Source organism: Hyperolius riggenbachi, chromosome 3 (assembly GCF_040937935.1).
Source record: "Hyperolius riggenbachi isolate aHypRig1 chromosome 3, aHypRig1.pri, whole genome shotgun sequence".
Taxonomy (NCBI): Eukaryota; Metazoa; Chordata; class Amphibia; order Anura; family Hyperoliidae; genus Hyperolius; species Hyperolius riggenbachi.
The window spans coordinates 504,139,724-504,165,181 of NC_090648.1; the positions used below are offsets into that span (position 1 = coordinate 504,139,724).

Below are 25,458 nucleotides of genomic sequence, written 5' to 3' on the forward strand. Positions count from 1 at the left end.
CGCCAGGTGGTGTTGGTGGAGGATGCTACCTAGAGCTGCGTTATTCAGCTCTTGATGCGCCTTTTTTGTGCTATGCGATGCGGAGACCACGTGATCCGCATCACGTGGTCCCGCCAGCCAATCGCCACACAGAGCGGCCGCTCCAGGAAGTAAACACTGCACATCACACCGTGCAGTGAATATTAATTAGCCATGTGGCTGGCTGCGGAGGAGGAGGGGAGACCTCCTCCTCCAACATTACTGAGCATGTGCAAACAGTCTAACGCGGTATAACGTACTGCACACAGTACTTTCACTTGACGTGCAGCGTTACAATGTAACGCAACGTGGGCACTGTGAACAGCCCATTGATTTTTCATTACTGTGCGGTGGGCTGCGTTACTGGCTGCTCTAACGTGCGCCTGTAACGTCCCACTGTGAAAGCAGCCTAAATGATCATTTATTTATTGAAGTATTTACATAGCGCCAACATTTTACGCAGCGCTGTACAGAGTATATTGTCTTGTCACTTAAAGGGAACCTAAACTGAGAGGGATATGGATGTTTCCTTTTAAACAATACCTGTTGCATGGTTGTCGTGCTGATCTCTTTGGCTGCAGTGGTGGTTGAGTCACACACCTGTAACAAGCATGCAGGTGATCCAGTCTGACTTCAGTCAGAGCACCTAATCTGCATGCTTGTTCAGGGGCTGTGGCTAAACGTATTAGAGACAGAGGATCAGCAGGAGAGTCAGGCAACTGGTATTATTTTAAAAGGAAAAATCCATATCCTTCTCAGTTTAGATTCCCTTTAAGTGTCACTCAGAGGAGCTCACAATCTAATCTCTGCTATAGTCATATGTCTGTGTATGTATCGTGTAGTGTATGTATCGTAGTCTAGGGCCAATTTAGGGGGAAGCCAATTAACTTATCTGTATGTCTTTGGGGTGTGAGAGGAAACCGGAGGGAACCCACACAGACATGGGGGAGAACATACAAACTCCTTGCAGATCTTGACCTGGCTGGGATTCAAATGGGGGACCCAGCGCTGCAAGGCGAGAGCGCTAACCACTACGCCACCGTGCTGCCCAATTCATTCATTTTCATTACGCGGACCTGAACTCAGAACGTCCTCTCTGCTCTAAAAGATACTCAACCGCATAATAACCTTTAGGCTAGATTCACAGTGGGACGTTGCGTTTTGATGCCACGTTAAAGTCGCACCGCAAGCTTACAACGCAACGCGCCCAAAAAGTGGCAACGCAGCGTTACCGTCGCATACAGCAGATACAGTAAAAAATACAGGCAATGAAAAGTATGCTTCCAAGTCATTACTGAGCATGTGCAAACAGTACAACGCAGCTAATAACGTGTATAACGCACTGCATGCAGTACTTTTACTTAACGTGCAACGTTAGACACCAACGCAACGTGTGCACTGTGAACAGGGCATTGATTTTTCATTGCAGTGAGTTATTCTGCGTTAAATGCTGTTTTAACGCGCGACTTTAACGTCCCACTGTGAACTTAGCCTTACACAAAAACATTTCTTTGTTACAGCTGATACAAATCCTGCAATAAATATGCAGTGTCCACTTCCTGCTTTCATGGAAGCAGACATAGGGTTAACATCCTGTGTACAAATTAGCTGCTCTGCCAAAGCAGCCAGCTGAATTTATGTAAATTAGGAGACCAAAAAACATCCTCAATGCTGCGCCACTACACTAATTATTCACCAGTAGAGATGTAGCGAAGCTGTGGGCAGTATGCACACAAGCAAGAGATAGTGCGGCACTCCATATAACCAATGCAATTGTACACTGAAAGGAATAAAAAAAACAAGTCTCTCACCACCTTTTGCCAGATCCTTTCTGCTTCTCACTTAAAGGGAATCAGAGACGCCGGAATCATAAAAAGAAAAAAAGATTTTATACATACCTGGGGCTTCTTCCAGCCCCATAAGCCTGCATCGCTCCCACGCCGCCATCCTCCGCTTCCTGGATCGCCGGTACCGGGTCCCGTCACTTCCGGCGGAGGCGGCCAATTGTCCACATGAGCAGGGGCTCCCTCCACACCCTTACGCGTGCGGCTGCGCAGTAGGCAGCCGCACGCGTAAGGGTATGCCGGGAGCCCCTGTGATACGGACAATTGTCCACGTGCTGCCGCCGACTGGCCGAAACTACGGGACCCGGTACCGCCGGATACAGGAAGCGGAGGAGGGCGGCATGGGAGCGATCCGTGCGTATGGGGCTGGAGGAAGCCCCAGGTATGTATAAAATCTTCTTTCTGGGTCCTCTGGTTCCCTTTAAGGTGGCCACACACGATACAATAAAATGATCCGATTTTACGGCAATTCGATAAAAACGATCGGATCTCCCGAAAAAATTGAAAGCTTTTTTTTTTCATTCGACTGAAAAAACCGAACGGATTTCCCGTTTTCTTCAATTTTTATCGATCCGGAATGCCAGATATTTTTCTTCAATCTTTCTAAAGATTGTATGGTGTGTGTTAGATTTGTCAATTTATTAATGCACGCACCCTAGCAATTTTCTCAGTTTCCAATCATTTTTATGATAATTGGGAAAAAATTGAACATAGGTGTGTGGTACATTGGTCATATTTTTGAAATGTTACAATCAGTCAGAAAAATTGATTGCAATTCTTAAATTGAACAGATATTTAAAAAAATTGTATGGTGTGTGGCCACCTTCAGGGACGTGTGCTCGTCAATACTGTCGGGAAAAAAAGGCTTGTAATCTTAAATGCAAAGAAGATACGTGCACCATCCATCCTCAGCTACTCGTGTTTATTTGCAGTGGAATAGATCCATCACAAAGGAACCATAATTACGGTGTCAGATCGTCATACTGGCCTGTGTGGCAATGGTGGTGAAGGCGGTTGGTGGCGGACAGTAGCGGGGGAGAAGCTATGGGCAGCGTGACCCCTGTCTTACTACCGGGTCGCAATGTGTGCGCCATCAATGACGTAAATCGCCGGGCCAGGGAATGCGTACTAATGAACGCATCTGGCACAGGGCATGCATACTACTGCGGGTCATTGCGAAGTAGTACAGGGGTCAGCCTGCCCATACCTATTCGCTGGCAAAGTTTTCGCATACATTACTATTCACCAGTATAAGTACAAGGATAGATGCATGAAAAATCATTTGAAGAGACCAAAAAGTTTTTAAAAAAAAAAAAAAAGATAAGCTTTAGGGCCCGTTTCCACTATCGCGAATAAGCATGTGTTGTCCGCATGCGGATTTGCATAGCTAATACAAGTGGATGGCCCTGTTTCCACTTGTCAGTAATCCTGAGCGTTTTTCTGTGTGGGAGAAATCTGCACGGAAGAGCCCTCAGAATTCGCACCCCGCACACCGCTATGCGAATCGCCGCTAATGTATTTAATAGGGAAGTGGCATGCTTACTTTACCGCGATTTCGCATAGAATCTAATGTTAAATCACATAGGCAGTTACATGGTTAAAATCGCATAAATACTAACCTATGCGAAATCGCGGTAAAATACGCAAGCGGAATCGCACCCGCATGCAATTTCGTCAGTGGGGAATCAGTGGCGATTCCGCACCGCACAAGTGGAAACGGGCCCTAAATAATATATCAAAACGTCCAAAAAATTGATTCGCAAATCTTGAACAAGATTCATCTTTAGAACCAACATCCCATTAAAAGGTTCAAGTAATCACATAACCAATTCAATTGTTTAGTAAGGCGACGTCGTCAACTTGTTTCGGGTAGACCCTTCTTCAGGCTTTCGCAAACAATTGTGTACATCTAAAATGTAATCTGTAAAAATACAACATTAAAATACAATAATACGAAAATATGCTTGACCTTCATCGACTTGGCGGGCCAATCGACCATCTGCTTCAATAATGATTATAGACGATGTGACCAATTTCAGGCTGAATTGGGTCACATGTATTGATTGGACATGCAGCAGTAACGGTGAGCGGTGCAACCCCCTGCGCTGTTTCCCATTTGTCCCCCCAAAATCTTGCTTGGCCTTTGCAAATGCTCATCTGGACAAAGAAGAAAACTTCTGGTCTTCTGTGTTATGGTCAGATGAAACAAAAATGTAATTGTTTGGTCACAATGATGTTTCCTTCAAGGAAAAAAGGAGAAGCCTTCAACCCAAACTACACCACCCCTACTGTCAAACATGGTGGTGGGAACCTTATGCTTTGGGGTGTTTTTCAGCCAATGGACCAGGGAACCGAATTCCAGTAAACGGCACCATGAAAAAAGAGCAATACATGAGGATTCTCATCGACGACATCAGGCAATCTGCAGAGAAACTTGGCCTTGGGCACCAGTGGACGTTTCAGCATGACAATTGCCCAAAACCCACAGCAAAAGTGGTGAAGAAATGGTTAGCAGACAACAACTTTAACATTTTGGAGTGGCCCAGTCAGAGTCCTGACTTGAATCCAATTGAGAATCTGTGGAGGTAGCTAAAGATTTCATGCTGAAATCGGTCGGGAATAGGCCTGTGGTGTATGGGCAGCTGACAGATCTCTCTAATCAGATTCGATCAGACAGAGATCTGTCTCTTGGTTGAATCTGCCCACCACCGCTACATGTATGGCCACCAAGGCTGTAATTTCTCTAACCGCGTATTGTGAATGTCATCCTCTGAGTTGCGTGACTACACCGCGGCTCTTTTGTGAAACGTACGAAACCGCGAGCAGCAGAACGCGCTCCCTGGACTATATATAGACTGGAGATTTATGATGATTGCCGGGGAGAGAGATGGGGATTTTTGTCATGGTCTGGAGGCTTCTGCAGTCAGAACACTGTCACACTGTGCAGTACACAATACCGCGGCCGACGCCATGGTTACCGCTGGGAGCCGAGACACAGGGCGTCATGCATCTCAAACTGTACTTAGAATGAGGAGCTTGTTATGTGCAGCTGCAGCAAGCAGGTGAGGACATTCATCTTCCCCCAGCGAGCCCACTCACAGCCTCATCTGTATGGAGACTTCTTCCGAAAACGCAGTCCGAGGACTCCTGCCAGCCCCTCCGACGGTCGCAGCGCTCCTGCGGGATCCGAAAACTCAGCTGCGGCTTGACGACTAAATATGCGACTGAAATATGTATGGGAACTTTCTTACCTGTCAAAATATTTATAATGCGGTTTGTGAAGCAGACAACATCGTCAGCTGAGCCACCTCCGCGTCTCAAAATTCCAGGCTGGAGATCATCTCAGCCCCTCTGTCTGTTATATTTAGACTAATACTAAAGGGAACCTGCAGTGAGAAGAATATGGAGGTTGCCATATGTATTTCCTGTTGAACAATACCAGTGGCCTGGCTGTCCTGTTGATCTCTTTGGCTGCAGTAGTGTCTGAATAACACCAGAAACAAGCATGCAGCTAATCCTGTCAGATCTGAAAATAATGTTAGAAACCCCTGATCTGCTGCATGCTTGTTCAGGGGCTATGGCTAAAAGTATTAGAGGCAGAGGATCAGCAGGACAGCCAGGCAACTGGTATTTATGGCAGCCTTCATATCCCTCGTGCTTCAGATGTTCTTTAACTGTAAGGCCTTGTGCACATTGCGTTCTGATCGCGTTAGCTTTCGCTTTGGGCATTTTTAGACACAATTTTCCCGGGGCTTTAGTGGGCGGTGCGTTTTTGTTAAAAGTGCTTTTCTAAGCACTTTCCCAGAGCGTTTTTTTAATTCACTCCCTGACGCAAGTCAGGAGGTGAAGTCTTTGACCCAGAAAATAAACACAATGTATTTATTCTTTTTATTCTTAGAAACGCGAACGCAATCACTGCACAAAGCGATTCTGTGATTGTTTGCGATTTTCCTATACCTTCTATTGTAGCAAAATCACCTCAAAAATGGTACAGGCAGCGCTTTGCTGAGCGGATCGGAAACAGACCTCTCAGCTGTAAACTCTCTCATAGGGAATCATTGCACCAGCGTTTTTAGGGCGATTTTGAAAATCACTGGCGCTTGAAAAAAGGGCAAAAACGCCCCTAGTGTGAATGAGTCCTAAGAAGAGTCAAGTCCTGAGATAAACAGATAAGGGCCCAAATGCAACTCCCTTTTACTCCTAGATGATTTTTTCATACCTTGTCATAAAATTCCCTTCAAACCACCAGCAAAGAAGAAAATACTCAAAATCATTTTGATAGTACTTTTTTCACTAACTTTTTATTTACTTCTTCAATTGTAAAATGCTTACCCACTTTGGGACCGGCCACCTAACCCCCCCCCTTAAAGAGGATCTGTAACATAAAAAGATCCCCTGGGGGGTACTCACCTCGGGTGGGGGAAGCCTCCGGATCCTAATGAGGCTTCCCACGCCGTCCTCCATCCGTCAGGGGTCTCGCTGCAGCCCTCCGTGGAGTCCGGGCAGCGGTGACGTCATTATTTACCTTCCTGGCTCCAGCGCAGGCGCTCTGACGGCTGTCGGCTCCGAACTACACGGAAATACCCGATCGCCGTCGGGTCTGCTCTACTGCGCAGGCGCAAGTTTCCGGCGCCTGCGCAGTAGAGCGGACCCGACTGAGATCGGGTATTTCCGTGTAGTTCGGAACGGAAAGCCTCCACAGCGCCCCCCGCTGGAGCCAGCAAAGGTAAATATTAAACTAACAGTCGGCACAGTCGCCGGCTGTTCGGAGGGCTGCGGAGAGACCCCCGTGGGACAGAGGACGGCGTGGGAAGCCTCATTAGGATCCGGAGGCTTCCCCCACCCGAGGTGAGTACCCCCCAGGGGATCTTTTTAATGTTACAGAGTCTCTTTAAAGAGAGTCTGAAGCAAGAATAAATCTCGCTTCAGACCTCATAGATAGCAGGGGCACGTGTGACCCTGCTAAAACGCCGCTATCCCGTGGCTAAACAAGGGTCCCTCACCCCCCGAAATCCCCTCCGAGCAGCGGGGGATCTCTTCTGGATTGAGGCAGGGCTAACCGCCGCAGCCCCGCTTCACGCGCGTCTGTCAGCGCGTATCTCCGCCTCTCCCCCGCCCCTCTCAGTCTTCCTTCACTGAGAGGGACGGGGAGAGGCGGTGATGCGCCGCTGATTGACGCGCTGTGAGGTAGGGCTGCAGCCGTTAGCCCTGCCTCAAGAGACCAAGTTGGTCGTAGATTTTGCCGGGGGGGGGGTGTTTGGGGGGTCAGGGACCCTCGTTTAGCCGCAGGATAGCGGCGTTTTAGCAGGGGCACACATGCCCCTGCTGACTATGAAACAAGAAGCGAGATTTATTCTCGCTTCAGTGTCTCTTTAAGGACCAGGCATTTTGCGGTGGAGGGTAGTGCGCGCGTTTGGGGGGGGGGGGGGGTCAGGCGGCCGCATCCCGTTTGTGGCTGGCTGGGAAGTGTCCCCCCCATGGTGGCAAGTGTCCCCCCCCCTTACGCCAGCAGCCATCACTGACCTTCCAGGCTCCAGCGATGACCCCCGGAAGTAGCCACCTTCTTCTCCAGCCGGCATCTCCGCTCCAAATGACGCTCAGGTCGGGTCGCGGCTTGATGACGTCATCAAGCCGGGACCTGGTGCTGACGTCAGACGGAGCAGAGATGCCGGCCAGAGCGGAGGGGAGCGCCGATTGTCGCTGGAACGGCAGGGAGGTGAGTGGATCCTCTTCTTTTCCCCCCCTGCCCCCGCCGCTGTCAAAGTGATCACTACGATCCGATGGCGATCGTAGTGATCAGCAGCCATACACGATGGCTGCTGATCACTGAGGGGAAATACCAGCTGTCATATGACAGCTTAATCTTCCCCCTCCAGTGCACACGATCGCGTCGGGACGGTTCTTTAGCGTGGACGTTGAATCAACGTCCGGTCAGAACAGTAGCACCACCTACTGGACGCTGATTCAACCTACGTCGGTCCCCAAAAGGTTAAAGAGAAACCCCAACCAAGAATTTAGATTTATCCCAATCAGTAGCGGATACCCCCTTTTACATGAGAAACAGACCATCAGGGGGCGCTGTATGACAGATATTGTAGTGAAACCCCTCCCACAAGAAACTGAGGACCATGGTACTCCTGGCAGTTTCCTGTCTGTGAACCTTGTTGCATTGTGGGAAATAGCTGTTTACAGCTGTTTCCAACTGCCAAAAAAGCATGCAGCAGCTACATCACCTGCCAACAGTAAAAATGTCACCATGTAATAAATGTCAGAATGTAAATCAGGGATTTAAAAGATTTTACAATGGGCAAACACTGACTAAATCATTTATACATAATTATTGTAAAAATGAAGCACTTTTTTTATTACATTATTTTCACTGGCGGTCCTCTTTAAAAGTTAGTCTAAAGAGTATAGGAAAATTATCTCCTAGGACAGTGTTTTTCAACATTTTATTGGTATGTACCCCTTTTAAAACCCTGTACTCCCCAAGTACCCCCTGGCATAGTAAACATTATCACAAGTACCCCTTGACAAATATATATTTAATTGTAATACATTGTATTAATTGTAATACATGATAATTGGTTTCTAACTATTTCCAAGCATCTACTATTGCTTTTAACTAACTAAAATACTAATTTGGTGGTGTTTGAATAAGATTTATCATTTTCTAAAGCTCTAAATTTGTTTTTGGCTAAGTATGTGAAGGCCTAGTACCTCCTGGAACCATCAGGAGTACCCCCTGGGGTACGCGTACCACACACTGAGAACCTAGGCGCTAGGAGATCTCTCAGAAGAAAAAGTTAATTGCATCTGGCTGAAGGAGAGAAAATCCATGAGTTAAAGAGAATCTGTACTCTAAAATTCTTACAACAAACAGCATACCAATCTATTCATTATGTCCTCCTGGGCCCCTCTGTGCTGTTTCTGCCACTCTCTGCTGCAATCCTGGCTTGTAATTGCCAGTTTTAGGCAGTGTTTACAAACAAACTAACCAGCTTGTGATAGGCTCACATAAGCAGAGTGTGTGAGTCATACAGAGTGTGCAGGGGGCCTGGAGAGGGTGTGTATAGCTTCTATCCAATCACAAGCAGCCCTGCACATTCCACACATTCAAGCCTTAACCCGACAGAGCCCACAGAAGAAAACTGATTAGATCATATAACAGAGATAATACAGCCACTGTGCAATTAGGAAAGGCTGCAGTAAGCCAGAGTACATTAGAACAGGCAAAGGAACTTATAGGATAGAAGAACTAGGGCTGAAAATTTTGTTACAGAGTCCCTTTAAGGAGAGACTGTGAATTAATAAGTAAAGTGGGTTAATTCTTAAAATAAGTTTAGATAATCAACCCTTATGCCAACTGTCAGCTCAGATACCAATTAAGTTGAATTACTGAAATAAATGCACTTTTGCACGACATTCTAATTTTTGGAGTTTCACCTGTAATAACCTTTAAAGAAAAATATTTCTTTGGTACAGCTGATACAAATCCTGCAATAAATCTGCAGTGTGTCTACTTCCTGCTTTCATGCAAGCAGACATAAGGTTAACATCCTGTGTTTATAAATCGGCTGCTCTGCCGAGGCAAACAGCTGAGAGATCAAACTACAGCTTGTGATTAGTCACAGATGAGGGGGAATTAGACAGGCTAAACTCTCTAAATACATACAGGGTGGATTTCTCTCTGTTTTCCTTCTGTCCTGTGCAAGAGTTCAGGTCCACTTTAAATGGACCTTGTGCCATTGCAGGGGAGTGTTTCAGACTTACTGGTAGTTAGTAGGCTGCAGTAGGTTGCCGAGGAAGACTTGATCTTGGCGTAGCAAGCAATTCTTTTTTTTTTTTTTGCAGCTACAGTACTACAATTTACTTATTTTTATTTTATTCAACAATTTCTTATGCATAGTTAATGTAACTAATGTTTTATTCGCTTATAAAGATGAAAAATATTCCTGAACTGGTCCGTGAACGATCTCCCTCGCCTAAACGCGAGAGGCGGTTCCCCAGGGGCCCGGTAAACTTTTGACTCCTGTTCGGCGCGCTGACTAACACGCGTGTTTATCGTGTTTTTTTATTTATTTTTATTTGCTACAGTAACGAAGGCTCTATGTTTAATTACAGCAGGCCCTGGGCAAGGATTCCTCGCTTTGTCAAGTAGTCTATGAAAATAACGACAGCTTTAATGATGCTGAAGATTTTCATGTGCTTTTCGATCTGCAACTTTATTAACATTTTACTTATTAACTTAATTAGTTCTGCAGCAGAGATTTGAAGGCCGCTCTCCAGCGCTATTTAATTAATTGATGTAAACAGTTTCGGCGCTCTCTCTCTCTCGTACGCACCGCGAGAAGCCTGGCTTCCTTCTTGCCAATTTATCTGAATAACATTCATAGAGGAAGGATGATCACAAAACGTGGCGGACATCATGTATCAAGTCCGGGGGATTCTTGCAGTCCTGGTGCGTTGTAAAGGTTCCCATACATGTAGCGACTTTGCAGCCAATCGACCATCCGATTCGATATTGATAAATATTATCGAATTGGATGAAAATTGGTGCTGCCAAGTGCATGCCTGATCAACGAAGCGACCTATTTCGAGCCGAGCATGTCGATCGGACATGCTGCAAAATGCGGTAACAAGCGAGCGATATCGGGACAAGCAGCGATTGTGATTAAACACCCAGTGCTCTTTCCCTACTGTATAAATGTACATATGTGCAAGTATACATTACCTGTCCTGTTTCGCGGTGCCCAGCCAACTTCCTAATCTGCCGCTCTTACATTAGCCCCATACACGCCATGCGGTGGGTTGGGGTTAAGCGCTCGGGCGTGGCTGCGGCGGCAGCCCTAGGTCCTGGGGCAGGGATTTGCAGGAGCGGCGATCACCGGTAGAGACTGTTAGACTGCGGAACCGCCGTCCATTTAGTCTGTACTGCGCTGACAGAAGCGACAGGTTTTGGACTAGTCCATCTCTTCATAGGGATTCTCAGCAAGGCTTTTATTCTTTATAAAGATATTCCCTCCCTGCTCACTGCACACTTTTTTGGCAACTGCTATTCACTAAGTGCTTTTGAAAATAAATAAATCCCTGAGAATTCCCCATGAAGAGATGGACTAGTCCAAAATCTGTTGCTTCTGTCAGATTTCTACTACCTACTGTAAGTGACAGCAGCATAGGAGGAAAGTAATGTATGGCTCATTTTAACCTGGAAAAAAGTACTTATTTGTTTGTTTACATGTATTTTAAATTTTAAAAATTTTCGCTGCAGCGCCCCTTTAAGTGTGAATGGGCCATAAGTGGGGTAATGTCTGATATGCCGGCAGGCAGTTAAGTGCCGTTTTTAATTTTCCGGACGGATCCCCAAGCTTTGCAGAAAAAAATAAATTTAACAGTTGAAATCTTCTTTCTTTTTCCAGGTTCCGCTGATAAGACAGAAGGATAACTATGTCAATGACAGAGGAACTGAGAGGAAGGACTGGCATAACTATGAGATGATCAGAGATGACCACGATCGCATAGGTAAGGCTGACCTGTCTTCATCCTGTCGCCTTCATCCTCCTAAATTAGGAGTAGGGAACCGAAAAGCCAGATGTGGCTCTTTTGATGGCTACGTCTGGCTCACAGACAAATCAGTAGGGGTTGATTCACTAAGCTACACTGCTCAAGCAGCGCAGCTTAGTGTGGCAGCGCAAGTAACATTTTCAAAGTAGGCACACTACTGCTGTACTATGCACTTCTAACTTACGTGCTCTCCCTAAAACCAACAGCTGCTCCAATTGTCCCACTCTAGATCCTGTCAGCTCCAGTGACTTTGTTGGACGAGATTCCCTCACTTTGATTGGCCCAATAGGCTGTGTGTCACTTGACAGGCAGCCTATTTAGCCAAAGTGTGGGGATCTCGTCCTACAAAGTGAATCAACCCGCAAGTCAGCTAGCTAATTGTACAAGCTGTTAGTCGGTATTTCTCCTGTCTGGCTCTCGGGGAAATTGCTGATGTTGCTGAAACCCAAGAGAAGCTGAAGACGTGTCTGACACTTCCGCTGCCCGGCGGATCAACTGTATACACATCACCATGGCAACAGGGACATGAGCCCTCTGCTGCGCATGTGCACTGTCCCAGTTTGAAACATATTGTATGGCTCTCACGGAATTACATTTTAAAATATGTGGCGTTTATGGCTCTCTCAGCCAAAAAGGTTCCTGACCCCTGGACTAAAGAAGGAAAAAACGTTGTTTATGAGTGTCTGTGGATTTGATCTGATTCAGTAATGAAACCTGTAAAGTTTTTTTTTTTTTTTTTTTTTTTTTTATTAATACAATATATAGTTGTGAATATGTCCCATCCCCTCCACCATACTGGACCTGAACTCTTGCACAGGACAGGAGAAAAACACAGAGAAATGCGCCCTGTATGTATTAAGAGAGTTTAGCCTGTCTAACCCCCCCCCCCCTCACCCATCACTAATCACAAGTTGTAATTTGATCTCTCGGCTGTGTCAGCTATTTTGTAAACACAGGATATTAACCCTACGTCTGCTTCCATGAAAGCAGGAAGTAGACACGCTGCGGATTTATTGCAGGAGTTCTGTGGGCTGTAAGAAAGAAATGTTTTTCTGTAAAGGTTATTATGTTGTTGCTAATCATTTAGAGCAGAGAGGAAGTTCTGGGTTCAGGTCCGTTTTAAAAAAAAAATCCTAAAAAATATCATGACCCCTGGATAAGCCCAGCACCCACATTTTCCATAAAAAAAACCATATGTCTATACCATAACCTGCAGATGAAGTGGAAAGGATTTTTTAAGAGAGACAAAAAAGCCATTTTAATTTACTGTATATTCTGGCGTATAAGACTACTTTTTAACCCTTGAAAATCTTCTGAAAAGTCAGGGGTGGGCTTATACGCCGGGTGTTATTGATGTCGGGTGATACACCCTATCCTGTTACCGCCTCTCAGATCTCGCTGCTGAGGACTGTAGTGAAGCGGCGCAGGCGCACATGTGTGAGATCCTATCCTGTTACCATCTCTCAGATCTCACTGCTGAGGACTGTAGTGAAGCGGCGCAGGCGCACATGTGTGAGATCCTATCCTGTTACCATCTCTCAGATCTCACTGCTGAGGACTGTAGTGAAGCGGTGCAGGCGCACGTGTGTGAGATCCTATCCTGTTACCACCTCTCAGATCTCACTGCTGAGGACTGTAGTGAAGCGCTGCAGGCGCACGTGTGTGAGATCCTATCCTGTTACCACCTCTCAGATCTCACTGCTGAGGACTGTAGTGAAGCGCTGCAGGTGCACATGTGTGAGATCCTATCCTGTTACCACCTCTCAGATCTCACTGCTGAGGACTGTAGTGAAGCGCTGCAGGCGCACGTGTGTGAGATCCTATCCTGTTACCACCTCTCAGATCTCACTGCTGAGGACTGTAGTGAAGCGCTGCAGGTGCACATGTGTGAGATCCTGTCCTGTTACCGCCTCTCAGATCTCACTGCTGAGGACTGTAGTGAAGCGGCGCAGGCGCACATGTGTGAGATCCTATCCTGTTACCGCCTCTCAGATCTCTCTGCTGAGGACTGTAGTGAAACACTGCAGGCGCACATGTGCGAGATCTGAGAGGCAGAGAAGGAGGTAAATAGGATACAAGGGCGGGGCCAGACGGGTGAAACAGGCGTGTTTTATGGGCACAGCACAATCTATTCTTCCATATCGCTCTGATAAACAGGGAGAGAAGGAAAGCTGACCAATCCACTTAGGGAGAGGAAGAGTTGACCAATCCAACCAGTCAATCCCCTGTATACTGTTATATACTGGGTACCACATACAGTACAGCACCAGTATCTGTTCATACATAGCACCAGTATATGATGTTTTTATTTGGTGTGCGTTGGAAGAGGGGTAGTCTTATACGGCGAGTATATCCCAAACTCTATATTTTAAGTGGAATGGGTGGGGAGGTCGTCTTATACGTCTTTATTCATTTATTTATTTGCAAAATTCATTTATGAATGATTTAAGGGGCCCATACACTCAGCCGATTTTTGATCGATCAAAATCGATCGATCGATTGGTCAATTGCAAATCGATTGACCAATCGACTGATGTGCGGCCGTTTTCGATCGATTTCAATCGATCTGGCAGGCTGGAAAATCTAGGTCGATCTGTTGAGATTGCTTATCATTTTGCATTGGCCTTAATGGAAATCTGATGGCAAAAAAATGCCATCAGATCGATTTTCAATAGATTTCAAACTGAAATCTATTGGAAATCTGTTCCTAGTAAAAAAATGTTCCTAAACACATCAGATAGATCATAAATCTATCTGCTGCTAATCGAACAAGTGTATGGCCACCTTAAGTCAGTGTTCGCCCATTGTAAAATCTTTCCTCATCCTGATTTACATTCTGACATTTATCACAGGTGGCGACAATTTTATTGCTGTCAGCTGCAGCTCTGCAGAATGTTTGTTTCTGAGAGTTCTAAAGCCAGTGAAAATAATGCCTGGTTTCCCAGAATGCTCTGAGAGGAGAATTCAACATAGCTAAACAGCCCAGGCTAAGCTTCACTGGGAGGGTGAGGCTACATATCAATAATATATAGCTATAGAAAGTACTTCTGATGCTGAAGCCAGGAAAATTAAGGGCAAAATTGGTATCCTGAATAATTTACTGCATTCTACTATATGTCACTACAGGGCCTCTTTACTACATTCTACTATATGTCACTACAGGGCCTCTTTACTACATTCTACTATATGTCACTACAGGGCCTCTTTACTACATTCTACTATATGTCACTACAGGGCCTCTTTACTACATTCTACTGTATGTCACTACAGGGCCTCTTTACTACATTCTACTATATGTCACTACAGGGCCTCTTTACTACATTCTACTATATGTCACTACAGGGCCTCTTTACTGCACTCTGCTATATGACACTACATGGCCTCTTTACTGCATTCTGCTATATGTCACTACAGGGCCTCTTTACTACATTCTACTATATGTCACTACAGGGCCTCTTTGAGGACAAGAGACCGCTGGTACAGAAACGGTGGAATCCAGATGAATCGCCATCACTGCCGCACGTCGGTAACCTTGGCCACCCACACTGCCGTCTCTATGACAGCAGAGTACTCCGCTTTTATTGGCTCCTGACCCTGCCTATTAATGTAAGCCAATGGGAGCAGCTTACATTGACAGACACGGCCAGGGGCCAATGAAATCGTCTCCTGACCGGCTCACATGGCTCTGTCGTCATAGAGACAGGCAGAGCAAGGGAGCTGCAGTGGGGATTCAGTGGCGGGAGCAACAAAAATGGCGGATGTGCGCAGCGTCGGTTAATTGAAATCTACCCCCTGCCAGCCAGGTAACCATCAAAACAGGGCGTAGATTTCAATTATCAAGGTTCAGAAGTAGTTAAAGCAAACCAGTGGCTTTAAAAAAGAAAAAAAATTACCTCCACAATATCTGTGAAAATATGAAAGAATTAGGAACTGACATTCTGATGTGTCTGTCTGGCCCAGTGCACACCACAAACCGCTAGCAGATCTGCAAAACGCTGGAGGTTTTTGAAGCAGATTTCAGAGCGATTCCAGGCATATTCAGCGATTCCAGGCCCATTCACACTTGTGCGTTTTCAGAGCGATTTCAGCTTTGCTGAAAATCGCTAGCGATTTGAAAAACCTGTGCACAATGAAAGTGTATGGAAGTGTTCTCATCTAAGCGGTTAGCGATTTGCTGAAACGCAAACGCGTTGCATGCAGCGTTTTCTGAGCGATTCTGGAGCGATTAGCGTTTCAATAAAAGTATTTGAATTGAACTAGAAAAACGCTAATCGCTGAAAAAACGCTCTCTATACAGTGAAAAATCGCTAGGAAAAAACGCCAGAAAAACGCTCAGCGTTTTGCTTTAGCGATTTCTAGTGTGAATGAGAGGTTTTCTAAACATGCTGAGCGTTTTTGGAGCGTTTTTATGTAGCAGATTACATATATTGTTACAGTAAAGCTGTTACTGAACAGCTACTGTAACAAAAACGCCTGGAAAACCGCTCTGATCTAGCGTTTTTGTGTAGCAGATTTCATATATTGTTACAGTAAGGGCTCGTTCTCACTTGAGCGGGAATTGCGCAATTCCTGCTCAAGGCAAACCGCTAGCAGTTTTTAAAAACCGCTAGCACATGTAACACTATGGCAGTGTTCTCACTGCCGCGTTTGCGTGTTACATGCAGCGGTTTGCCGGCTATTCCAGAGCGATCGTGATTTTTCACATCTTTCACATCTGCGCAGATTTTCTGCGTTTTGACCCAACGGCTAACGTTTGCAGTAACCAAGGTAAAATGAAAGTCCATAGACTTGCATTTTACCTTTCACATATAACGCAGCATTTTTGTGCGGTACGGTACAACGCACCCGGGCGCAGTTTTTTATCCGACGCACCCGGGAGCCGGCGTTTTCCGTTGAGTTCGATGAATAGCTACCGCCGCTGATTGCGTCGCAGATACCCAACGACACGCCGCAGACTATCAACGCGTGCAGAGAAAGGCTCCTGCGCGCGTTGTCTGATGTGAAAAAGACCTTAGCATGTATAGAACCGCTAATCCCGATCGCTCCCAACCCGCTACAGTGTCCAGTGATTTTTATGCGTTAATTGCGGAAAAATCACTCCCACAAAACGCCGGTGGTAATCAACGGCGTTTTGCGGTTTTAGGTGTGAACGGACCCTAAAGCTGTTACTGAACAGCTTTTGTAACAAAAACGCCTGGAGAACCGCTCTGATCTAGAGTTTTTCAGAGCAGTTTTCCACTTTCCTATACTTTACATTGAGGCAGAAACACCTCAGAAATCTAAAAAATGCTGCAGCCCCCGAGTTTGCGTTTGTGGAAAAAACGAGCCGCTCTGGTGTGCACCATCCCATTCGCTTTCATTAGCCAAGCGGTTTTCCCCCTGCAAGCGGTTTTAAAAACGCTCCAGAACCGCTCCGGTGTGCACCAGCCCTTTTCTTTGTGTATTTTATGATGTTTGAACGACTACAATACATTGAATGTTCTCACTGTTCTGCTCTTTGCAGGAAATGGGGAACAGGGGAAACCTTTCCCAATGACCGATGCTGACCGCGGGGAGCAAGCCTACCGAGAAAATGGATTCAACATCTACGTCAGCGACAAGATCTCCCTCAACAGGTCCCTTCCGGACATCCGACACCCCAAGTGAGTACAAAACTTCACTAAGGCGAAATGGATTAAAACTACAAAATGACAAATGTTTTGAGTTTTGTTATGAAAATGGAAAATCTGAGCTGCCGTTTCACGTATTTTTACCCCATAAAATAATACTCTGAGATAGTAGCTATTCATGCCGGTGTCTTTGAATGTAAAGGACAGCTGAACTAAGAGGGTATGGAGGCACCCATTTTTTTTCCTTTTACGCAATACTAGTTGCCTGGCAGCCCTGCCGATCTCTTTGGCTGCAGTAGTGTCTGAACCACACACCTGAAACAAGCATGCAGCTAATCCAGCCAGACGTTAGTCAGAGCATATGATCTGCATGCTTGTTCAGGGGCTGTGGCTAAACGTACTGGAGGCAGAGGATGAGCAGGACAGCCAGGCAATGTGCATTGTTTAAAAGGAAATAAATATGGAAGCTTCAAGTGTGCTCTAATGGTCTCTGGCCTTGCAAGTCTTGGGTTTTCATCCCATCTGCATGGAGTTTGTAGGTCCTTCCTGTGCATGGATTTCCTCTGGGGTTTCCGATCGTCTTTTACTACCAGAAAACGTATTTCTAGAATAAGGAGCTGCAAAAAAATCTTTCCAGTGCCTTTTATGTGCAGTGAGTGATAAGTAGGGCTGGTCATTGAGATTCAAATCATTTTGAGTTGTTACATGATTATGCAAATTTTGTATGCAAATGTATTCAGCTTGAAAATGAGCCAATCAAATTTTACCTCACTGGGATTTGTTTGGCTCATTGGCCTCAATTCACTAAGATCATGCTGGAGATAAGGCAAGAGAAAACTTACCTCCACACATCGATCTTGCCTTATTAAGGTGTAGAGATACGTTTTCACAGTGAGAGAGTTATCTTATCACTTCAGTCCTTAAAAAGGAACTCCAGTGAAAATAATGTAATAAAAAAGTGCTTCATTTTTACAATAATTATGTATAAATGATTTAGTATGTGTTTGCCCATTGTAAAATCTTTTAAATCCCTGATTTACATTCTGACATTTATTACATGGTGACATTTTTACTGTTGGCAGGTGATGTAGCTGCTGCATGCTTTTTTGGCAGTTGGAAACAACTGTAAACAGCTATTTCCCACAATGCAATAAGGTTCACAGACAGGAAACTGCCAGGAGTACAACGGTCCTCAGAGTTTCTTGTGGGAGGGGTTTCACCACAATATCAGCCATACAGCGCCCCCTGATGATCAGTTTGTGAAAAGGAATAGATTTCTCATGTAAAAGGGGGTATCAGCTACTCATTGGAATAAAGTTCAATTCTTGGTCACGGTTTCTCTTTACGTTTTCTCCGCTGGAGTTATTTTCACTTGCAGTTAATTAACAGCCTATCTTTAACTTTAGAATTCTGGAGTTATTTTAAGAATTGAAGCGTTAACTTTAGAGATCTCACCTTAACTTTAAGACAGAAGAGTTAACTTTAGGTTTGCCTGAGGTAAAATGTTTCCTGAATACGACATGCCTCATCACCATGGTGATAACTCTAAAAAACGTTATTAAGACAGGAGATAAGCTTAAAGAGTAACTGTCAGGCTGCAGAAGCTAATTTAAACCTCTATTCTCCTGTGTTAAACAGTTTAGAAGGAAGCCATAAAGCCATTAGTGAAGATAAAAATCTCAGTTACCTTTGATGTGTGCTTATCAGAAAGGCTGTTATAGACCCATAAGGACGCAAGCCGCATACTAAACTGCAAAGCATTCTGGGGCCCTCCCCTCGGCTGCTAATGAGACGTTACAGCAGCTTGTAATCAGTCCAGCGCGTAGCACTGATAAATCTCTGGGCAGAGTACACTGCAGGAGTCAGCTATTGTTCCTAGCCACATGGCTCATTAATATTCACTGCACACTGTGTTGTTCAAGTACGAGCTTATCTGTGATCAGGAAGCAGGCAGGACATGACGACACATTTGACAGAAAAACATGGAGCCTGCCATGAGCTGTCAGGAGCATCTATCTCTGCATATACTATATACAAATTCTGTGAAATCCAAACGTGGACAGTGAAATGCATATGTAATGTAAGTGCAGCCAATCTTTAGCTACTGATATGTGTTTATTTTCTCTGAGACCTTATACCTAACAGCTCCTCTTTAATGAATTGAGGCCATGTCAAACTGCATACATTTGCCCCAGTGTGGTCGCAATCTCTGCATCCCCGATTGCTAGGCCTCTGGATCCTTTGATCCTTTCTGAAGAAGCGGATCCTCCGTGGCCCCGAAACAATGGTCAAGCTTGTGCTGACGATGCAATAAACAGAACACTGCATTTACAAGTTTGGTGTGCGAAGCTGGCTTCGTATACTACTGATTGACTGCTGTATGACTTGTCTTGGCATCCCAGGTTATGCACCCACGTCTTGGGTAAGGTGTGCCACTCCTGAAACTCTTTTGCACTTGTTATGGGTGTGAAAATCATGAAGGCCATACTTGTTTTGTGCAGGGCTGTGGAATCGGTACAAAAATCACCCGACTCCAACTCCGACTCCTCGGTTTTTGAAACCTCCGACTCCAGGAACCCAAAATAGCTCGGACTCCTCGACTCCGACTGCTTAGTCTAATACTTACCAGAACTAAGGATTTGGTACAAAAAGCATCCGACTCCTCAGTTTATGAAACCACCAACTCCGAATCCAACTCCTACTCCAGGTTCCCAAAATTGCTCCAACTCCACAGCCCTGGTTTTGTAACCCCTGCAAGAGGGGCCCCCAGGCTGTGAGGGTGCGTATCTATTCAATCGCTGCCGGGAGATTTGGACGCAGGGTAAAGCCGATTTACGGCTCCTCCTGCTCCTGCACAGGAATGGGCTTTCAAATAAAGTACTACTCGAATTCGGAATTCAAATGAAGTCTAATGAGTGTGAGAGCAGGATGGGGGGGTTAACTTACCCAGAAGTCTTGGAACGCGGCTTTCATTACGCCTATGTCGCATAATTAAACGCCGACATCCCGAAGACTTCTGGGTAAGTTAACACCCCCATTCCGCGGTCACAGTCATTAGACTTCATTTGAATTCCGAATTCGAGTAGTACTCTACTGGAAAGCCCGTTCCTGCTGCTGCACAAGTCCCGGCTGCGTTACTTACCATTCCCCCTCCAGGTCGCCATGGACAGTGGGAGAATTATGTAATTCGACTTCCAGCTATTGCTGGCGGACAAATGACAGTGTTTTTGCAGTGATATGTGCTCCGTCTTCTGACGGCGCCCAAATCACTCGCTGACCGCTGCGATACCTGTAATTCTTAGTACGGCCTATGGTGGCGCTGGCTGCACCCAAATCTCCTGCGCTGTTTTTACAGCGCTCCGTAAGGGTCACAAGGTGTATGCAAGGGAAAGGGTATGAACATTGGGGGGCCCGTCAAAGTCTTGCTGGGGGGCCCCTTGATTTGTAGTTAAGGCGCTGTAAGTGCTATTTCTTTAACCAGTTTACATCCCGCATACAGTATAATCACATCATTGCAAGTGGCTCCTGAAAGCCACCTGACGTGATTATAAGTTGCTGTCATTTAATGAGCACAGCGGGCGTGCTAGCACGCTCCTGGGCTCATTAACCCCCCTCCCCCTAACTACACTATTCTGGCATCCCTTCCCGGATCTCCGATCCCCCCTCCCCCTCCATGATCAGGCAGCATGGAGGATTACAATGCAACAATATGTACCTGACCTTGTTCCAGCGCCGATCGCGGGCCTATCCCTGTAGTCCCACTGTCAGCCTCACTATGCTGAGTGAATCGGGTCTCGGCTTGATGACGTCATCAAGCCGGGACCCGATCCGGTCAGCATAGTGAGGCTGACAGCGGTACTGCAGGGAGGAGTTCGTGATCGGCGCTGGAACAAGGTCAGGTAAATATTGTTACATTGTAATCCTCCATGCTGCCCGATCGCAGCATGGAGGGGGAGGGGGGTATTACAGATAATCGGCAATATCTTAAAGGGCCAACACCTGGCTTTCCATGGGGGGGGGATGCAAATTAAAAGGGGCACAGCTGGCTATAAATGGGGGAGGGGAGGCATAAAGGGCATACACCTGGCTATGAATGGGGGAGGGGGGTAATAAAAAGCACATCTGGCTAACTATGGGGGGGGGGGATAGAGATAAACAGGCACATCTGGTTTACTGAAGTGGGGGGGGGGGTTTACAGAGGCACATCAGGGGCTGGGGGAGGGTAAAGGGGCACATCTGGCCAAGTGTGGGGGAGGGGGGGGGGTATGAAGGAGCACATCTTGCTAACTAGGGAGCGGGGGGGGGTTAAAAAGTGCCACAACAATTAAAAAATCCGCAAAGCCGCAAAATGGAAAAAAATGCACCTTTATTTCCAAATAATATATTGTCGCCATACATTGTACTAGGATCATACTTTAAACGCTGTAATAGCCAGGACAGACGGGCAAATCAAATGTGTAGGTTTAATCTACAGTACCACTTATTATTTTCAAATTATAATTGCTGAAAACTGAGAAATAATTCCTTTTTTCATTTTTTCCCCCTTATTACCATTAAATCTGTACAAAATTAAATAATTCTAAGCTAAATGTACCACCCAAAAAAAGCCTAATTGGTGGCGAAAAAAAACAAGGTATAGATCATTTATGTGTGATAAGTAGTGATAAAGTTATTGGGTAATGAATGGGAGGAGTGTGAAATGTAGAAAATGGTTCTGGTTTTTTAGGGGGAAAACCCCAGGGACGCGAAGTGGTTAAGAAAGTCATTCATAGAATGTTATAACACAAAGCGCTGCAGTCTTCCCGACGCAATTAACACCCAGAGTCCAGCAGTAAAAATAGCAGAACATATGTTCCAGTTATTCTATCAAAATATTAACCGTATATAAAGCAGAAACGTATAAAGCAAAATATTGTATTTTATTAAAAAAAAATGTACTCATTAGAACATAATTAAATACATTTTTAAGAGCAGCCGGTGAGAAGCACACGATCTGTTTTGATGTGTGATTATTAAATGGTTTATAAGAAAGGATCATCGCGTTGCTAATTTTTCCGACTGTTTAAAGATTTTTTATTAATTGATTTGCATGCTGCTGGATTCCGAACAATCCAAATCAATTCTATTAGTTTAATCTCAACCTGTGACTAAATTGCAACTACATTTGTAGGTAGAAAAAAAACAAAGTAATACCTTTTAGTTTAATATCTTTTAACTAAATTTGCAAAGAGTCGGAAATAATTAATGGCACTTTGGATTTGACATGACACCATTAACCAACTGATATCCATCAGAGAGGTATGAATTAAACGATGACCGGCAGGGTGAGGACAGCAGGCAGGATCAGCAGGGCTGCCAGGCAACTGGTATTGTTTAAAAGGAAACAATCATATCCCTCTCAGTTAAGGTTCCCTTTAAGTTCACGGGATCGTGGGCTCTGTTGCATGCAATCAGATGGCCCATTTGAAACACAAGTAACATTACATATCCCAGGCCTGTGATGTCTGCCCAGTTATATCAGAGCTGCCCTATTTTCCTCCTTTCATTCTGCTTGGCAGTCTGAGAGTCGCAGCCATAGAGGAGGCCGGGAAACATTTTCTTTATTAAGGGCCTCAAGTTAACCGAATTGACCTCTCGTCCGAATGTAATTTCATTTTCAGTGTAATCCTTCTGCTGACCGGGGAGCGGCTTCCAAACGGCCTGCAGGAGAGTCAGAGCTGTGTCTGTATCGTCACAGCTGCAGATCTACACTGAGACTCTTTACTGTTTGATCAAAGGGAACCTGAGATAGGGATTGATTGAAAGAAAAAATATACATACCTGGGGCTTCCTCCAGCCCCTCCGGGCTGATCCGTCCCTCGCTGTCCTCCTGCACCGCCTGGATCTTCTGCAATCGGTCCCGGGAATTCCTCTGGTCCGGGGCCAACTGCACATCCAGGCCGCGCACACGCTTCTGCTGCCGGGAGCGTTCTGCGCCTGCGCTGACTGCCCCCGACTGGACTACTTACTGGGGCCAGTAGCGGACGAACCAGGCAGCGACTGAAGACAGCGAGGGTGTGATCAGGCTGGAGGAAGCCCCAGGTATATTTATATTTTTTCTTTCAATCTCCATCTCAGATACACTTTAAAGAGAAACTCCGACCAAGAATTGAACTTTATCCCAATCAGTAGCTGATACCCCCTTTTACATGAGAAATCTATTCCTTTTCACAAACAGACCATCAGGGGGCGCTGTATGACTGATATGGTGGTGAAACCCCTCCCACAAAGAAATTCTGAGTACGTACTCTTGGCAGTTTCCTGTCTGTGAACCTTGCTGCATTGTGGGAAACAGCTGTTTATTACAGCTGTTTCCAACTGCCAAAAAAGCATGCAGCAGCTACATCACCTTCCAGCAGTAAAAATGTCACCATGTAATAAATGTCACAATGTAAATCAGGGATTTAAAAGATTTTACAATGGGCAAACACTGACTAAATCATTTATACATAATTATTGTAAAAATGAAGCACTTTTTTATTACATTATTTTTACTGGAGTTCCTCTTAAAAGCAAATGTAAAGTGAAATGAAAATAAAAAAAGTCAGATACTCCCCTAAGGAGAGGGAAGGCTCTGGGTCCTATAGAGCCATCCCGTTCCTCTCCCGGTCCCCACGTGTCAGCGCTGTCGCCCCCTCAAGAGCTTTTCAACCAATCAAATACGGCTTTGGGAGCTCGAGTATGGCTCGGGAGCTCGAGTGCTCCTGAAGACATGCAGCTCCATACTCCAAATACGTGAGCTTGCGTATGCGCGCCTGCATGTCTTCAGGAGCACTCGAGCTCCCAAAGCCTGCAGAGGATACTCAGAGCTGTATTTGATTAGTCAAAAAGCTCTTGAGGGGGTGACAGCGCTGAAACGCCGGGACCGTGAGAGGCACGGGAAGGGCTCTATAGGACCCAGAGCCCTCCCCATCCTTACGTGACTATCTGACTTTTTTTTATTTTCATTTCACTTTACATTTGCTTTAATGTGAACTTGACTGCACTAAAGCTGAATACGTACCTGAGGATGGATCGCAGGACCTCACAGGGATGCCTCCCAACGAACGAGGTTCCTCGATCCAACCTCCTGCCCGCGGGAACACCCGACGGCACACAAGAGGTCAAACGATGTCGGCACTTTGCACGGGAGTCGTAGGGATCTTAACCTCCCTGGCGGTAAGCCCGACCTACGTTTGGGCTAGCTGCCGCAGGGGATCACATTGCCCCAGGAGGATTTTTTTAATAAAATCTTTTGCTTATTGTTAAAGGACAACTGTAGTAAGAGGGCTATGGAGGCTGCATGTTTATTTCCTTTTAAGCAATACCAGTTGCCTGGCTGTCCTGCTGATCTTTTGCCTTGAATACTTTTAGCTACAGACTCTGAATACGCATATGCAAATCAGGTGTATCTGACAAGTTTAGCTGCATGCTTGTTTCTGGTGTTATTCAAACACTTCTGCAGCCAAGTAGTTCAGCAGGGCTGCCAGGCAACTGGTATTAATTTAAAGGAAATAAATATGGCAGCCTCCATATTCTTCTCACTTCAGCTGTCCTTTAAGCTAGCACTTCGCTAGCTAACTATGTGCGCCAAGTCCCTCAGGTCCCCTCCGATCGCCGCTGTAATACGTAACCCCCAGGGATCCCGTGATGGCGCAGCCTCCCAATCAGCACCCGGCTTAGCTATGGGGAGGATAGGAACTGTTCATTACGTCGATGTCATGACGTCATGTCTGATCGTCGCCATAGCGATGAGTGAAGCCAATTGGTAAAGCTGCTGCTCTCGCGGGATCGCGGACGGGTAAATATAGCCGACGGTGATCGGAGGGTCAGAGAGGTGCCGGGGGACTTGGGCCACATAGTTAGCTAGCCTAGTGGTAGCTAACAAATAAAAAACACTTTTTATTTTAAAAAAAATCCCTCCAGCGGACGCAGCCACTGAAACTGCGTACCGCCAGGAAGGTTAAAGATCCGATCCGCTGTGACAGTTGTAATCACCGCACGTCGCTAAATGTTAATAAGCCTAATAATAATCCTGACATCTGGATAGCGCTTTTCTCCTGTTGGACTCAAAGCACTCAAGAGCTGCAGCCACTAGGAGGCCACCCTGCAGTGTTAGAGAGTCTTGCCCAATGACTCCTTACTGAATGGGTACTGACCCTAGCCAGGCTTCAAACCCTGGTCTCCCATGTCAAAGGCAGAGCCGTTAACCAGTACACTATCCAGCATCCACGTGCACGCACCTGCGTTGTGCGATCATGGAAACTATCACTCGTTTTAGGCACCCCAGTTTCCTCCCACATCCCAAAAACATACAGATAAGTTCATTGGCTTCCCCCTAATTTGGCCCTAGACTACGATACATAAACTACACGATGCATACATAGACATAGGACTATGGTAGG

At 45.7% G+C, this 25,458-nt stretch overlaps 1 protein-coding gene across 2 annotated transcripts in view; it reads left to right on the top strand.

Moving 5' to 3' along the window:
• The window catches only part of GALNT10 (polypeptide N-acetylgalactosaminyltransferase 10), a 285,295-nt gene that overhangs the window by 148,765 nt on the left and 111,072 nt on the right, over window positions 1-25,458 (top strand). For both annotated transcript variants that reach the window (XM_068278341.1, XM_068278342.1), the window contains exons 2-3: window positions 11,282-11,384; window positions 16,930-17,068. In XM_068278341.1, coding sequence (XP_068134442.1) covers window positions 11,282-11,384; window positions 16,930-17,068 — 242 coding nt within the window. The remainder of the gene's footprint in view (window positions 1-11,281; window positions 11,385-16,929; window positions 17,069-25,458) is intronic.